Source organism: Equus caballus, chromosome 16, assembly GCF_041296265.1.
Source record: "Equus caballus isolate H_3958 breed thoroughbred chromosome 16, TB-T2T, whole genome shotgun sequence".
Classification (NCBI taxonomy): domain Eukaryota; kingdom Metazoa; phylum Chordata; class Mammalia; order Perissodactyla; family Equidae; genus Equus; species Equus caballus.
In genome coordinates this window covers 78545946-78564799 of record NC_091699.1, presented here as the reverse complement: position 1 = coordinate 78564799, position 18854 = coordinate 78545946, and the positions used below count along the sequence as shown (strand labels likewise).

The following is an 18854-nucleotide window of genomic DNA, read 5'->3' as shown; positions in this document are numbered from 1 at the left end:
TTGAGGGAAGATCCACAAAATTTTAGAAACAAAGTTTGGGTGAATTTCATCCTGTTCATACTGGCTCTTTCTAATTACTTTCTTCCACAGTTGAGCTTTACCATGTTTGAAGGAAGATCATCTCATCTCCTTCCCCTATGGTGGTCCCATGCCCTTCTTACCATAAGAATTTGGCCAGTGGAAGAACTGTGGACAGGACCAATAGTAGGCAAAGAGAGGAGGACAAGGAGATTGTAGGGTAGCAGAGGAGAAAATAAAAGGGAAAGGTTTTTTTCATGTTTAGCTATTCTTGGAGTCACAGTCACAGATTTCATACAAACCGTAAAGTTTGGGAAATGAACATGGACAGTGTTGAAAGTTGTGGTGGAGAGGTAGGTTGGCAATGGAAACAATGATCAAAGCATCCTTCCACTGTCAATTGTTATTCACTCAGCCCCTCCATAAAGGCTGGATATGGCAACAGCCTGCACTGCTTCACACTGATTGAATGAGCATGTTCCAATTGCTTCAGTCATCTTTGATAATCTCCATAGGCTCTTTTAAGATGGACAGAGCATCAGTAGTAGTAGAATGTGTAAGGTCAACAGAAAGCCTGCCCATCTCCCTTCTTTAGTCTCCCCCAACCTCTCACCTCTCCAGTCTGTTTTCTATAGCCCACTCTGGTATCATTGTAACATTAATTCCCCTGGTAGATTACTTACTCTTTGCAAATATTCCCTTTCCCTTGCCCATGGGGGGAGTGGACTTCCTGCCTTGTTGATATTGGGATTGGCCAAATGACTTTCTCAGTCAATGTATGAGATATGAAGTGTGCCACATCTGAGTGGAAGCTTTAAATGCAGGTGCATGGTTTGGCTCAGCCCTTGCTCTTTGTCTCTAGCTTTAGAAAATCTCATTTCAGATCAGGGCACAGCCTGAGTCCTGGAAGTGGGAAACCCTGGAGAAGAGTAGGCCTGCAACTTGGAGCAGAGACTCAGTTAAACTGCAGTGCTCATGTAATGTGAGGAAGAAACAAATGGTATAAGTGCCTGAGATTTTTGGAGTTCTTTGTTACTGAAGCAAAGCTGGCTAATACATCATCCCCTTGTTTAACAGCCTTCAGCAGCTCTCATTCCCCAGAAGATAAAGTTCAAGTTCCTTATCACAGCTTACATGGGTACATGGGTCATTCACCATCTGAACCCTGCCTGCCTCTTCAGTCTTATCTAGCACCATTGTCCCCCTTGCCACATACACACAATTTGTCCTCCAGCTAATTGGAAGACATTGAGCTTTACCAGGCTTCCATGTCCTTACAGTGTTCCCAGGGTCTTTTAGGAGTCAGAGAAGGCCCAGGTCACTTGCAACTATTTTTAAATTCTCAGTATATTTTTAAAAATTTATAAATACCAAAATAGAGTTTCAAAAATTATGGTATACTTGAAATTTTTACATTTAATAAATTAGCACCTTTAACATATACAAACTCTTGGAGATAACTTCAAACACACATATCTGAGGTCCATTGTGAGTGAGAAGGCTGTGGGTAAATGGTTCTTCTGGCCAGCCTCTTTCTTTCCCTACACAGTGCCCTCCCTCTTCCCCCAGTAGGCACCTTCCCACCTTCAGTCACTGGCACTGAGTCCTTCTGCCTGAGATGCATTTTGTCAAACTTTTCTCCATCCTATCACCTCCTGATAGGCCTCACCCACTCTCTAGAACTGTAGCTGATGTCCTGCATCCTCATCCTGGCAGTGAATCATTCACTTCTTTACACAAGAGCCTTATATGCATTCCTTGTATTGTACTATAATAATATATGGCAATTTGCTTATGGATCTTCCTTGACTTGTGATGGGGTTATGTCCCAATAAATCCATTGTAACTTGAAAAGACCATAAGTTGAAAACACATTTAACACACCTAACCTACTAAACCTCATAGCTTAGCCTAGTCTACCTTAAACGTGCTCAGAACAATTACATTAGCTACAGTTGGGCAAAATCATCTAACACAAAGCCTATTTTATAATAAAGTGTTGAATATCTCATGTAATTTATTGAATACTGTACTGAAAATGAAAAACATAATGGTTGTACGGGTACAGAATGGTTGTCAGTGTGTTGGTTGTTTTCCCTTGTGATCATGGGGCTGACTGGGACTGTGGCTCGCTGCCACTGCCCAGCATCACAAGAGAGTATGGTACACATATCACGAGCCCAGGAAAAGATCAAAATTCAAAATCTGAAGTACAGTTTCTACTGAATGTGTATCGCTTTTGCATCACCGTAAAGTCAAAAAATTGTACGTTGAACCATCATAAGTCAGGGAGGATAAAGACCAGAATTTACATGTCTTGATGTTGTTTCTCTGAACACCACCCCAATGGCAAGAGGGAGTAGGGCTAACGGTGCTAGATAGCCTTTCTGAGGTGGCAGGGGAAGCCCTGATTTGTAGAATTTATTGACTTCTGTGGTATAAATATGGCTGATTTCAAGCTACCAATGTGATGCCACTGAACACTGAGTTGAGAAGAGATGTGGATAATGGAGTCTTATGAGCTGGTATAAGCTGGCTCCAGCACACCACTGAATTATGTGAGTAATGGAGAGATGGTGCTGGAGTCAGAAGATGGTACGGGGCTGGAATGGATGGGAGAAAGAGAAGCCAGGAGAAGTGAAGGGAGAATTGTGAGGCATTGGAAAAGCTGCTGGTCCAGAGTTTCTCTCCTAAGGTCCAGGTTCTTGGGTTCCATCCATCAAATGCACCTACACACAGAGCACCAGACTCCTTTCCTGGCACAAGCCACTTCTCTTAAGCCACTTGTTGGATTTTTTAAAATAAGGAAAATGAACAAGCCAGCTTGCTGTAACGAAGACCCAGAATAGAGGCTCAGCTCCTGCTTGCTGTCCTCCTGGTAAACCCTGTTCCAGCCACCACTGCTACATAACAAGACACCCTAAAACTTAGTGCCTTAAAAGAACAGTAATCAATAATTTTGTCCATGAGTCAATTTTGCCAGAGATTGACAGGGAAGGCTGGAATAGGCTCCCCACAGCTGCCTCTGGGGAGGCTCAGTTAAGGCTGGAAGATCCATTTCCAAGTCACTCATATAACTAGGCAACTCATGCAGGCTATCATTTGAAAGCTCAGCCAGAGCTGAAGACCAAAAGCCTTAGTTCCTCTCAATGTGTACCTGTCCACAGTGGCCTCTCAGTGTGCTACTCAGGCTTCCTCACAACATGGTCGTTGGGTTCCCAGAGCAAGGATTTCAAGAGAATCAGACAGAAGATGTATCACCTTTTGTGATCTAGACTCAGAAGTTACATAGCATGATTTTGCCAGAATCAAAGGCCTACCCAAATTAATGGGGAGGGAACATAGACCCTGCTTTTCAATAAGAGCAATACCAACATCACATCATAAAAAGAGCATGTGGGAAGGGATATATTGTGATGGACATCTTTGGAAAACACAATCTGCCACATGCCCTTAAAGATCATGGGAGCATTTTACTTCCTGCCTCCATCTAAAGAGGCCTCTTTGTTCAGACTCAGCCCTCCCCAGGTTCCCATGGCCACACCCTTTCCTTGCCTGAGATTCTCCTTGCTACAAAATGACTAGTCCTGGAATTGGGAAGACTAAATCCCAATGGAAATACTGGTTTCAACTAGGGATTTGAAGACTTTAAGCAAATTTAAGAAGCAATTTACAATGAAGTGTAGTGACTGGAGATTTATTACTTGCCAAAACAATTTGTGTTTTTTAAATAACAGCTTGTTAACACAATTAAATTTCTCTTTGGTAGGAGGCACAGAAGAGAATTTTGAGCTAACCCTCCCTCTTACTCTCTCACAGATTAACAGAACCGGATATATCAATTTGCCAATCCACCATTTATCAAAGGAAAAAGTAATAAAAATCTCTAAATCCAACAGTAAGGCCTGGGGGAGAAGCGTTCAGAACAGCAACATGAGGAGCTCAGCAGAACTTCTCCCCAGCAAAACTATCATAACTGGTGAAAACTGATGCGGGATCGGTGAGCCGAGGAGTCGAAAGAAAGATTTCTTAGACTCTCAAGATCTGGCGGTAGTGCTCTTTTATTTAGAAAATAGTGTGGAATAGCATGGGGACAGGACCCATGGGCAGTCAGAGCTTCTGCTGCCGCCGCTTCTGCTGCCCCCGCTGGCATGGGGACAGAGCCCATGGGCAGGCAGAGCTGCTGCTGCTGCCCCCGCTGGCATGGGGACAGGACCCATGGGCAGGCAGAGCTGGTGCGTGGGGACAGGACCCACGGGCAGTCAGAGCTCCTGCTGCTGCCCCGAGTTGAGGGTTAGGGCTAATTTTATAAGGCATAGGTATATGATTCATCTCTTTACAAGACAAAGGAAAGAACATGAAAAAAAGTTAAAATGGTATCAGTGCGGGTGGGGTCTGGTCATTGGGTGATCCCATGACTTTTAGACAAGAATCAAATCGGATTAAGTAAAGGTTAGAAAGGTTAGACACCACCACCCTAAACCAGTTACATGAGATTGCCAGACAGCAACCAACTTAAGTTCTTGCCTCTGGCATTGACCAAGAGCCTCTAGAGATAAGACCATCCCCCCCTCTTCCTGGCACAGAGAGGGAGGCATCTTCACAGATAGAGGTTTCCCTTAGAAATGTAAATGTTTCCCAACAAAGGGGCAAACAAATTCCACTCCTTGGAGCCTGAATCTCATCTGTAGTTTTAAAACTAACCAGCCTCAAAATCCTCATCATAAGCCATTTTAAAATTAAGCAGCCTAAAAATCCTCATCAAAAACTACTCCCCCCAAACCCTAACAATTTAAAGTTTCTGAAATTGTCTTAAGGGCATATAGCAAATGAAGAAATTTATTCAAGAAAATCTACTAAATCTCAACGAAAACAAGAGTTGAGGCAGTTGAGTCCCTTCACCAACTCAGTGTAACAAAAACTCCACTCTGAGCAGGGTTAGCCAAAAAGACAAGGCTTGCAACCCACCCCACCCACCCATCCACCCTCCGCCTGCCAGCTCCCAGTCATGGGCTAGGATATCTCTCCAGGAAAGACAGGCTTCCAGTGTTTCTTATCCTACCTAGTTCTGTGTTGCAGAGGCTAAATTCCAGGCAAGTGCAGCCAAGATATCGAGAGCTCCCTTCCTCTACCCAGTCCCACTGGTAGGATGGAGACTCTATCCCAGGTACAGCAGGCAGAAAATACTGGGACATTGATCACTGATCACCCTAGCCCCAGCTCGCTGATAGTGTGGAGGTTCTATACCAAGAGAGGCAAGCCACAAAGACCAGTACCCTGCTCATAAACAGAAGTGTCACTCTAAGAAAAGTGAGACACTGTCCCTGCCTCCAGCTCCAGAGCAGGAGCTCAGAGACTTTGCCCACAGCTGAGGTAGGCCATAACAAAAGAGAGTTCAGAAGATTTCCCCAAAGGGACTGACTTTATTTGGAACAGAGTGTAGGAAATTCAAGCCTAAGTACAAGCTCTCAGAAACAATGGAGATTTTGGTGGCAAGCAACTAAGAGGAAATTGGTAGCTCCATGAGTGTAATAAGCTAAACCATAGCCTAGCTACTTTATCCAAGAGAACCAGGTAGTTAAGAAGAGGCAAACTTCAAACCTCAAAGACTAGCCTCAAGGACTACACCTGCAAAGAGGCTCAAATTTAATTAGAAGAGACTGAAGAGCAATTTATGCCCCAGGGCATTGTTGAAAATAATAGAGCAATCAGTTGGCAGTCAGTGGAGGATAATAGCTGGGTGTGAAATCAACAGAGACACCTTAACAGAGAGAACAAGGAAAGGGACAGTCAGAAGGCTCTGCTAAAACTACTGTCATCCCAAGGCTAACTGTGCACATGCCCAAGGCTACACTATCTGAGGAACACCAGAGGTTTCACACTGCAGAGGAAATAGATTTCCCTAGAATAGCCGGGCACATGGCTAAATGAATAAACAAGCAAACAATAACAAGCCCTAGAGAGGCGGGGGAGTAGGGAGAATAAGGGTCCAGAGTTGCTATAATATATTACCTAAAATGAACAGTTTTCACCAATTTTGAGACATGCAAAGAAATAGGAAAGTATGATCCATCCACAGGGAAAAAAAGCAGGCAACAAAAACTACCTGAGAGGACCCTGATGTCAGATTTAACACACAAGGACTTCCACACAGCCATTATAATAAATATTTCAAAGAACTGAAGGAAACCATGTTTAAAGAAGTAAAAGAAAGTATGATAAAAATGTCACATCAAATGGAGAATATCAATAAAGAGAGAGAAATTGTAAAATATCATTAAATAGAAATTCAGGAACTGAAAAGTATAACTGAAACAAAAAATTTGCTGGAGGGGCTCAATAGTAAATTTTAACTAGGAGAATAAAGAATCAGTGAACTTAAAGATAGATTGATAGATATTATGCAATCTGAAGAATAGAGAGAAAATGAATGAAGAAAAATGAACACAGCCTCAGAGAAATGTAGGAGACCATGAAGCACACCAACATAGGCATAATAGACATAATGGAGTACCAGAAAGAGGAGAGAGAGAAAGGAGGAGAAAAAATACCCAGAGAAATAATGGCTGAAAACTTCCCAAATTTGATGAAATACATCAATCTACATGTCCAAGAAGCTCAACTAACTTCATACAGGATAAATGCAAATCCACACCCACATACATCATGGTAAAAATACCAAAGGACAAATACAGAGAGAAAATCTTCCAAAAAAACATTAAAGTCTTGATTGAATAAATTATGTATCCAGGTATATAATACTATGCAAACATTTAAATAATATTTAGATATATTTTGTTGATGCAGAGCAATGCTGCATTTTGCTAAGTGAAAAAAAGCAAGTTATCAAGTTGTATACAGTATGATCATTTTTTGTAGTAACAAATACACTTGGATAGGTATACAAAGCACCTCACACATTAATTGTCAATCACAGAGCAAGCACTCCATAGAAGGTAGCTATTCCTAGTTCTGTTGCTGTGGTTGTAGTGTGGCCTTTTTAAAATTGACCAGGCCAGGCTGATATTATCTGCAGAGTTTGTATCAATCATTTCACGATAGTTATTGAAAAAATATATTAATATCCAAATCTACTGCACCTGACTGAAATGTTTTCCACCTCAGCTTCTATTGAATGAAAGTAATGACACCAGTGCTCATTCCCCACTAAGGCACTCCTTGTGCAGCAGCTTGCTTCTGAGCTCACACAAGAACCGCCCAGACCATGGGCAGGTGAGAGAAATGGGCTCTCTTGCTCTAGAGCTTACTTCCCCAAGAGGCAGCTGATGCGGATGTTGGCTGCCAGCTACTTGCAGGCACCACATTACTACAGGAACTGCTGCCAGGTTGGCCTATATTTCTCCCTTTCCTAAATCCTCACCACAAAATAGGCTTGTTCTCCTCCCTACCCACTTTCCCTGTGCACCCTGGGAATGCTGTCCTGGGAGGATATTTCTTAGTCCTGGTAGGCTAGGCAGGTGCTGGGTCCTCTCTGTTTCCTTCTGCCTGTAGCTAAGCCTTCTCTGACACTTCTGCCCAAGATCACTAAAGCCTGATTCCAATGTTGGGCATGAACTAGACTCCTCCAGTGTCCCCTATCCAGCCAACCCCCATGCCAGATCGCCAAGCAAGACCTTGAAGGCTTCACAGTACAATCTGACACCCCTACTATTCCTACTGCCATTCCCTCCACCTAAATCACCCAAAGAATACAGGGCTGCAAGATCGAAGAGCCATTTGGTTGACCTCTCACAACAAGATAAAAAGACCAACAATAAAATATTCTGTATCCTTGCTGTTTAACCACAGTACTATTATTCCAATAGAATTGTGCTTTATTTGTTTCTCCTACCAAAATAATAAATTCTAACTATTCATAGTTTAAATCAATTTAAAGAGCTGGCCTAGGAACTCGACTCATACATTTTTCCTGTGGGGGAAAAACGTGTTCAGCAATTGGTTACAACAATCAGCTGTGTTCAAAGTATTGTCCTCAGTGAACCTAATTATCCTAACTTTCCAAATAACTGTTTATAAACTTTTGGACCTAACCCACTTTTCAGAGAGGGACTTCCTGTACTTGATTACTACAAATAAGTGAATCCCGAAAGGTTTAACAGATTGCAGAGGAGGATTAGGTTACATATGGGCAAACAACAGATGAAAATATAATTAGTATTATACCAATTTTTCTTTAAGCATTATAAATATAATATGCAAAGCTATTAGTGCTAAAGCAAACACCTGTCAGTTATTCACAAATATTTCCAATCCTAGGAAAATATTCCCCAGTAAACAGATGCTACACACTGAGATTCAGAGAGAAATTCTCAACCCCATTCAATCTAATTTTGCTAAGAGTGTCTCCCAAAGATTATTCATCACACTTATGTATCTGCCACTATAATTAATGGTTTTCTGTTATTCTTTACACTTCAGGGTCAGCAACAGAAATTTCATTACCAGATAAGCTTATTTGATTCAGATACAACTAAGGTAATTACTAAATTCATAATAAACTGGTCATTTGGGGTCACGATGATGCTAGATCCTTAGCTTGTACTTGGTAAATAGTTAATAATCTCTGCAAGGAGAGCTGACCTCATGCTTACAAAAGTATATTAAAATTCTCCCGCAGTTTTTTCTTTGAAAGATTTTTTTTATTTTTCCTTTTTCTCCCAAAGCCCCCCAATACATAGTTGTATATTAGTTGTGAGTCCTTCTAGTTGTGGCATGTGGGATGTCACCTCAGCATGGCTTGATGAGCGGTGCCATGTCCACATCCAGGATATGAACTGGCAGAACCCTGGGCCACCGAAGTGGAGTGTGAGAACTTAACCACATGGCCACTGGGCCAGCCCTCTCCTGCAGTTTTATATTTGGGGAGTTCTGGCTTTCTTAAGATTTACCTGAGCCAGATATTTTTGTAAGCTTAAAACATTATAGCAATAATGTCTGATATTTCTATGATTCTTTTTTTTTTAAAGATTTTATGATTTCCTTTTCTCCCCAAAGCCCCCCAGTACATAGTTGTGTATTTTTAGTTGTGAGTCCTTCTAGTTGTGGCATGTGGGATGCCACCTCAGCCTGGCTTGATGAGCAGTGCTACGTCCACAGCCAGGATCCGAACCCTGGGCTGCCAAAGTAGAGCACACGAACTTAACCACTCAACCATGGGGCCAGCCCCTGTAATTCTTTATGCAATACTAGAAACAGTTTTTTAACAAAGAAGACAGACACAACTAGACAAAAAGACTCCATGCTTTGCTCTTCTCTCTGCGAGTTCTGGTGCCTCAGTTTCTTAGGAGACACCCATCTGATTTGGCGAGCAGAGGTGGAGACGTGTCAACAAGAGCCAGTGTTCCTGCTGCATGTCATTCCAAAGGCTTAAATGACGGACTTCATAAATTAATTTACTCTTAATTCAAATAACATGATGGAACATCTTCCTGAGATACCATGTAATCTTAAACCATGAAGCAATTATATATTTGAATCTATTTTAAAATGTCCATAATAATTTAAAAAAATTAAGAGTGAAGAGAGATGTAGGTATGAAACTCAACTTCAATCCAAAGCCCAAGATTGATTTTCTCAAACTGGAGAAAATTACTCTAAAAAGAGCAAGAAAACTTCTCCTGAGGGGCAGGAATCCTATTACTTTTGATTTTATACCCTAAAGGCTATTATTACGCAGTTATTGGCAAATAGTGGATGCTCAATAAACAAAATGTAAAGAAACTCATTCCGCTGACCATACCTTTGTATTTTTCACCTATTTTTTTGTGTTTGTTTTTTTGGAGGAGGTTAGGGAAGGTTGTGATAGAGGAAAAACGGTAGGTGAATCGGAGAAGACCACTGGCACAGAAACAAGCTAACAATGAAAAAACCCATTGAAGAACCTAGAAATGAATAATCACAAGAGCAAACTGAAGGGACAGAATGCATGGGGATCTGCCATAGCCAGACCTAACCTTGACAGGGTTCTCTCCCACCGGGGAGGCACCAGAACGAGAAGAGGAGCAATGACCCTCATGAAAATTCCAAGGCATATTGCCTGTGGTGCTTACTTCTCCCTAACCAGAGAAAAGCTAACTTTCTACTTTATCCTCTTTAGAAGAACGAACGAAGTTGGCACAATCTTTCACAGTGCTCATCTCTGAAAGCTCAGAACTACTCAAGTTGATTTGCATACAATAATTATTTACTTAATTTTTAACAAGCTCTCAGCTAGATTGTCCTTTCGACCCTTAACAAGCCAAAAATTATGTAAGATTCCTCTTCAAAGGAAAAGAAATTTTCCCCAAATAGGATCTATTGCTAACAACAGAATGCAATTTTCCACATGGCTTCTGCACTAAGATTTAAAGTGGTTCTGTGACAGGCAGGAGAAATTCTTTTGGTATAAGAGCTCAGAGAAACTGAGAAATCTCAGCTGCATCTATTATTGAAAACCAGAGTTTTTTTAATTTAAATTTATCCCTAAAGTTCATATCTTTAGTAAAAGTTCTTAAAAGCAACAAGACAAGAAATTTTTTAAAAAGCTGTACGTTCCCTACAGAGGTGTAAGTTAATCTTAAAAAAAAGAAAGCACAGTGTTTAGAATCCCAATGCTTTATGTAACAGGCTAGCAGAAATGTATCAGGATTTGATTTTTATGATACATTAAGAACCTTACTTTCTGGTTCAAGAAGAAAAAATGCAAACCAACCAATTAATCTATGAATAAAGAGAGTTTCTGAAATCAATTTAATGGAATACATCAGGTTCCAAATCCGGAAGACCTTCTTTTACTCTGGTCACAGAATGACTCATATTTCAAAGATATAGAGTGAATGGATGTAGTAAGTAAATGAGCCTAGAACCAAAATGTAGTGTTCTCTCAGGGCAGCAGACAAATGAGTCACCCAGACTAGCCCACCGCCCACTCACCAGATGTCCGACTTTGTGTTGTAGCCTTGGTGTTTCAGAGCCTCTGGACTCATATAATGGGGAGTTCCAGTTAAAGTGGTGGCTAGATCGCAGGATCCCATTAGGAGTCGAGAAACTCCAAAATCCCCTTGAAATAATAATTAATTTTATGAATTTTATAACAACAAAAATCAGCACTGGAAATTAACAACTGTGTCTAATTTGACAATTTTAATATGCAATGATTTATAACATCTTAAACAGAGAGGAAAGTTATATATTTTAAATTATACAATGCTGGTGAGTAGCTTTAAAAACCAAAGCCTTATAGGAGAAAGAAGACTTTGAGCCAGGAAAGTGAATTATGTAAGCTAAAACTTTTTATTTCTGGAATTGTGGAGAACCAGCAACTTGAAACAAAAAGCTATTTCAAGTCTGAACAACAACAGACAGAATGATTCGGGAAGGGCTGAATATAATCATTTGCAGTTTCATCTGAGGGGGCAGTTTGCTCTTCATTTACAATAAAGAAAACGTTTTAAACAGAAGACCTGAGACTTTTCAAGAACATGACTATAAAAATCTGCCTCCACCAGCTTCTCTATCCTTGCCTAATTAGTTGTTTGCTTTTATGCCTTCCGCTCTCAGAACATCTTACATGAAGATTAAACAATCCAGTAACTGTTACAAGTGGAGGTACAGTTCTGAAGGAGAACTAAAGGTTAACAAAGCCATTACACCAACGTTTTAATTATCTGTGATAACTGCTAACTGCTTGTGGAAAAATAAGTGGGGAAACCTGTAGCAATGAAAACAGTAGAACAAATCTAACTGCTTGCAAACTGCCTGGCATGGAATAGGAACTCAAAAAATATTTGTTAAACCTATCGAGTACATAGCAAATTTATATCTCCATTTATATCAGATAGTCAGAAACAAAATAATTGAGTTTTGTTGGGTCCAACCAAGTAGGAACAAAAATTTGAGAACTTTAATAAACCAATGATTACTCTAACACTTTTAGGTACTATATCCTGCAATTTAATACATCAATAACATGTAGAATATATGCTCCTATGTTTTTAAAATACATACTTTTAAAAATCTTACCAATTTTAAGTAGATTATTTTTCAGAAATATATTCTTTGATTTCAAGTCTCGATGAAGTATCCTCCTACAAAGGGAAAAAAGGATACACAATTGCACGCAAGTTAAAAAATTTTAAATCCAAAGAGAAATAATATATATGGGTGTATGGGAACTGATTCACACAAATATACACTCCCATGGATACATCTTTCAATGTTTAAAAGCTACAAAGCCACAACATTTCCTAGTTTTCCTGAGGAAATAAGAGTTATGAAACAAAGTTTTAAAGGCAGGGGAGCACAGAGTTGGGAGAAGGGTGATTGATGTGCTTTCAATTATTTTTTTTTTTTAATTTTCTTTTCTTTTTTTTAAAGATTGGCACCTGAGCTAACAATCAATGCCAATCTTCTTTCTTTTTTTTCTGTTTTTTCTCCCCAAATCCTCCCAGTACATAGTTGTATATTTAAGTTGTGGGTCCTTCTAGCTGTGGCATGTGGGATGCCGCCTCAGCGTGGCCTGATGAGCGGTGCCATGTCTGCACCCAGGATCCGAACCGGTGAACCTCTGGGCCACCAAAGCAGAGCACGTGAACTTAACCACTATGCCACGGGGCCGGTCCCTCAACTATTTCAATAGGCCAGATTTTACTGTGTTTTTGTAGCATGATCTACATAGTACTATATCCAGTAACCATATACCCAGTTCACAGACTGGGTCATCATAAAGTTTTATAATATATTATATTTATAATTATATTTTATAATATAATTAATATAATTAATTTATATAATTATATATAATATATAATTAATATAATATAATATATTATATTTATAATATATTATATATAATCTACTACATATTATATATATGTTATATATGATATCTTATATATAATACATATAGTCTCATATATATTATAATCCAAATGCATATATATAATCTCCTATCTATTGTAACCCAAATGCTCAGGTTTTATGTATTTGTGGAAATAATAATGTTGACAATGATATTTAGTAATAGATCACATTTATTAAGTTTTACTATAAACCAGCAGTGTAAATTATGTCAGTTAAGACTTTTATTTCTAGAATTATGGAGAACTAGACAGCTTGAAAACTTCTTCCAAAAAAACACACCAAAAAATCTTGAATCAAGTATACAAATACCTTCATATATGCACAGCTGAGTCCTCAGGAAAATGAGACAAATCCCAGGGAATTATCCAAAAAAACCCTGGAAATCAGAATGGGCAGTAGGTGCTGATTTCTCAGCTGCCCTAGAGGGTTGTGCTGGTCTCAGTAACTCATGAGCTGGCTTTAACAGCCTCAGAGAACAAGAGCCAAGACCTTAAGCCCATGTAATATGGAAAGCTGGGACTATATGTAGTCTGAATCCTACATGTGATCCATACCTTAAGTGAAAGTATGACTTCAGAAACATCCACTCATGAGTAAACAAAATGATAAGAAAGCTTATATGTGTAGGTCTGAACTCTGAGTGGACAAACAACCATCTCCTTAGGTATTTTATAACCATAGCTTTCTGCTCACTCACAGTTGGAATTCAAATACGTGGTAGTGGTACAGCTCCAGAAATCCCAAACCAAGAAATTAACATAAAAATTGGTTCTCAGCTGCTACTACCCTCTTGGGGCATCTGGCAGAAGCAAGGGCAAACTAAGAGTCAGCAGAAAATATATAATAAAATTAAACCCCTGAGAATTTCAGGTAATTTAATAGGATACAAACTATAAGTATATTTTAAATTATTAAAACCATTTTAAAAAGGAATATAAAACACAAGATAGAAACACAATCATATCCAAAAACAGACGATGCCGATTTGAGAAACAATCAAATAGAGGTTCTAGGGGAAGAATGTGATTATTAAAATAAGAAACTCAAGATTAAGAGCTCAGCTCCCAACTATGATGGAGTAAGCTTATATCACACTAAATCTCCCACTTCCCACAGTTGTATAGAGAATACTGTAAAATTTAAACAGTGTGAAATCTGGATAAAATTCTTTTTTTAAAAAAAACAGCTCTTTGAAGATATCAGAGATAAGTTAAGGCAAATGAAGGCACTTGAAGGGCCAGACCCTGGAGAGAAGGAAAACAAAGAAAGGAAATGAGGAAAAGGAAACAAAAGAAAACAAAGGCAAACATTTTCCCTTGCGTTTTCCTCTCAGAGAATTCGGCATAAGCAGAATGCCGTGGCCAAGAGTTTGCAGCAGTTTCATTCCTCTAGGAAGACAAACATTGTAGTTCAGGGCTACAAAGGCAGCCAGGACTTGAGGGGCAAAATTTCCAGAGAAAAAGGGACCAAAGAAAAGTGAGTCTCACCCTGCGTAGATTCTACCCTTGAAGTACTTGCTGACTCCTAAGCAGTTCAGCGACAAGACATTAAGGAGAAAGCAGCTGCTAAGAGGCTAAAAAGCCAAGCAGAGCTTTCAGTAGATTTGCAACGCTGAGGAGGGGTCCTGGTAGATATCTAAAGCCTTCAGCTAGAAACCCTGAGGGACTACTTAGAAATAAAGGCAAACTGGAAATAGATCAGCCCCCACAAAGTCTGAAACCTAGCCTTAAACTATCTCAGTCCCTAATTGGATCAAGGTGATCTGCCCCTACTGTAACTAACAGCCAGAAAAAATATTAAATCCTCTCCAGAGGAAGATAATATCATTCAACGTCTCTATACTGTTTTAGACATATAGTCTGGCATTCACTCAGAAACTACCAGGCATGCCAAGAGATAAGACCAATGACCAAAAACCAAAACAAAAAAAAACACAGACACAAATCAATAGGTGATCCACCTATTGGAATTATTGGACAAGGACTTAAAAGTAACTATGACAATTATGTTCATGAAAATGAATGACACAATGGTGAACTTCATCAGAGGACTAGATGCTATATACAATTTTAAAAAGAATTCAACAGAAATTATTGAGTTGAAACAAATATAATTACTAAAATTAAGAGTTCAGTAGATATGTTTGAAAGCAGATGACACACAGCAGAAGAGAGGATTTAGAAACTGGAATAATGGTTAGTGAAAAATATTCAGACTGAAGCACACACACAAAAAGCGGTCAAAAACATAGACAAGAGTATAAGAGACATTTTAAATATGGTTTTAAAAAGTTCTAACATATGTGTAAATTGATCCCTAGAAGGAATTCATAGAAATGGAGACTAGAATGTGAAAGTCCAACATACATCTAATAGACACTCTGAAAGAAGAGAAGAGAAGAGAGAAGAGACAAAATCCAAAGAGATAATGGGAGAAGGGAATTTTCAGAATTTAGAAAGACATGAATTCACAAGATCAAAAGCAAAACAAATCTCCAGCAGAAGAAAAAGAAAAGGAAGAAAGATATCTACAACTAAATGAAACTCTCTAATACTGGAGAACACCGATGATAAAGAGAGGAGATTGAGAACTAGGTAAAAGAAAAGAGATTATCTTAACAGACAATTAAATGGAAAGTGACTTCTCAACATCAGCGACAGAATCCAGAAGACAGAGGGATAATATTTTCAAAGTGTTAGAATATCTGTCAACCTGGAATTTTATGCCTAATAACTAATATGTAATATATTAGCTAAATATTTTATAAAATAATAGCCAAATTATTATAAAAGAACAAGTAAAAACTGAAGATGTTTTCAAGCAAACCAACCAAAAACTTGATAGTGTTTACCATTCACATAACTTAAAGATTTATTTCTGGGAAAATGAAAATGCCACAGAAGGAAGGCCTGGGACACAAAAAGGAGTGGTGAACCAAGAGATTGATAAATCTAAGCAAATCTAAGCAAGGGTCAGTTTAAGACCAATTATAACGGTAACGTTAATTGCTAAATTGTATTCAGAGAAAATAGAACCGAAATCCTGAATAACAATAATATAAAAGGAAGGAGGAAAGTAATTGGAGTTAAAATCTTTATAATGTTTAAGAAAAGCATACATACATTAACTTCAAACTTCATTTATTCAAGTATGCATTTAATAATTGAAGGGTAAACACTAAAACAATAGGAACAAAATGCATAACTGTTAAACTAAGTAGAAAAGAAAGGGAATAACAAAAACCTGACCAATCCAAAGAAGTCAGGGAAAGGAGAAAAACAAGTGTAACAAAATAAAATGATAGAAATACATTCCATATATTGTTAATCATGACAGACTAAAATCATCAGTTAACTTTTTTTTTTTTTTTTTGAGGAAGATTAGCCCTGAGCTAACTGCTGCCAATCCTCCTCTTTTTGCTGAGGAAGACTGGCCCTGAGCTAACATCCATGCCCATCTTCCTCTACTTTATACGTGGGATGCCTGCCACAGCATGGCTTGCCAAGCAGTGCCATGTCCGCACCTGGGATCCGAACCGGTGAACCCCGGGCCGCCAAAGTGGAATGTGCACACTTAACCGCTGCGCCACTGAGCCGGCCCTTAACTATCTTTAAAAAAACTTGTTATAAAGAACACACTTAAAACATAAGGACAGAGAAAGATTTGAAAGTAAGAGGATAAAAAAGATACTGCAGGCAAAGGAAAGCTGGCAAAAAGCAATATTAAGTAAATTTAAGGACAAAGAATATCACCACAAAATGAACAAATCAATAATTTATTGGGAAGATTTAAAAATTCTGTACTTGTGTGCAACTTACAACACAGGCTTAAATATATAGTGAAAATTAATACTAAAAGAATTTAAGGAGAAATTAACAAATCCACAATCATAATGGGAAATTTAACATATCTCCCTCAATAATTAATAGATTCAGTAGACAAAAAAATTAATAAGGATATAGATTTTAGCAACACAATTATAAATTAAAAACTTATAAATTAAAAAATTATAAATTAAAAAAATTATAAATTGAAAAACACAATTACCTTGAGCTAATGCTCAGAAATTGAATATTGCACCAAAAAATTTAAAAATGCCTGTTATTTTAGGCACACATGGAGTACTTTCAAAAATTGACAGTGAACTAATCCATACAGCAGGTCTCAGCAGATTACAAAGAGTCAGCACCACACAGTCCACACATTCTCTGGCCTCAGTGAAGTTAAATTAGAACCCTGTAAGGTACTTAGAACAGTGCCGGGCACTGGCGACGACAGATCAAGACAGACAAATTCTCTTTGTTTGTGATGCTCCATTCTGGTAAAGTAAATAGGCAGAAAACAACTAACTGAGCAGACATATAATAGGATGTCAGCTAACAATTAATACTATTAAAACAATAAAGCAGAGTAAGGGGCTAGGGACTAACCAGGGTAGGGAGATGCTAGTTTAGCTCAGGTGGTCAGTGAATGCCTTGGAGAAAGTGACATTAGAGCAGAGATGTGAATGAAGCAAGGGGATGAGCCACGGTTGTGATTGTTATTGTTACTGCTCATATTGCTAATGTTATTGTTACCACCAATATACCAACAAGGAAAGTCTGTGTGAGGATAGCAAGCAAAGGATGATGAACAGGGAACAACAGAGCAGTTGAGTTACCCAGAGTACCTCAAAACCCAGGATTGAACTATCGGGAGGGGTTTAAACCACACTGTCCTTCCCCCTCACTCTTCCACACCCCACTCCCTGCTCAAGATCCCCCTTGACCCCTACTGCTGGCTGAATTAAGGACAGTTCAGCATTTAGAGTCTTCTATTTCCAGCTTCCTCCTCCACCTATTCATACATCTGTAAGAAATGGCCCGACAAAGGATTTTTTCCAATTGGTTAATTTACTTATACGAAAAATAAATAAACATATAGTTATATATTTGGAGTACCTTTTAAAGGGAAAAAAACTCAAGCCAAGAAAATCTGGGCCAATACATTGTCAGATCTCTGTTGTAACCAATCTGGCGCTTGCTTTATCTCAAACACAGCACATGCGTTTCTTCTTCTGTCACTGCTCGTATTAAAATGTCCTCCTCTATCATGTCTGCCTCTCAGATTCCTATCTGTTCTTCAGGATTCTATTGGATACAAACCTCATGTACCTCCTTGGAGTCCCCTGACTCTTTCCTTCCAAAGATGCTGCCTATCTCTGATCCTGGAGGCCCATCGGTCACTTGTCGGGAATGCCAGGCCCTCTGGCTCTTGCCACATCTGGACTAGGATGAAACAGCACACCACAGGACATGGGATCCAGCATTCCAAGAGGCAATGGAAGGAACCAGATGATGCAACTTGAACATGCAAGGGAATTAACTCCCTTGGAGTGAACCAGTGAGAGACAAGAGGAGAAAGAAGATAGGCAGATGAATTTTCCCTTCTTTCTCTCCCCAAAGCATGCTGTCCACACGCCTACAAGCCATGCAAATATGCCTGCTGAGCAACCTGCTGCTGTCTTTCCCAGCTCTGTGTGAAGTGATGGCCAGTACAATGACACACCACTTCAATTTGCTTCACATGCTTGCCTCACTTCAATTTATCCTCACTCTTACCATCCTGGGTCTATATCTTTCAAAAAAGGTATCAGCATCTCAATCCTTGCCCCAGGCTTTGTTTCCCAGAGGCCCAAGCTTAGAAAGGATCCCCCTTCCATCATTTTCTCCTAATTCCTAACCACCATTCCTACTACCACCACCAAATTAGACATGCTCTCCCACTTCTCTTCTCCTTTTGACACTATATGCTACAGTTGACCAACCACTCTTGCTAAATTGTAAGCTCTACGAGGTCCATGTCTGACTTGCCTGTATTATTCCCTGTAACACTGCAAACATTTAATAAAATTGGTACGTTGAACTTGATTGAATGCTTGAGTTTACATGTGCCTAAACTTTTCAAACTATTTTTGATTGACATCTCTCTAAAAC

General features: G+C 39.1%; 1 protein-coding gene across 9 annotated transcripts in view; it reads right to left on the bottom strand.

Moving 5' to 3' along the window:
* NEK11 (NIMA related kinase 11) overlaps positions 1 to 18854 on the bottom strand; it is a 248985-nt gene that overhangs the window by 155788 nt on the left and 74343 nt on the right. For all 9 annotated transcript variants that reach the window (XM_014731862.3, XM_014731863.3, XM_070238148.1 and 6 more), the window contains 2 exons: positions 12040 to 12104; positions 10951 to 11077 (listed from right to left, as the gene is read on the bottom strand). In XM_014731862.3, coding sequence (XP_014587348.2) covers positions 10951 to 11077; positions 12040 to 12104 — 192 coding nt within the window. The remainder of the gene's footprint in view (positions 1 to 10950; positions 11078 to 12039; positions 12105 to 18854) is intronic.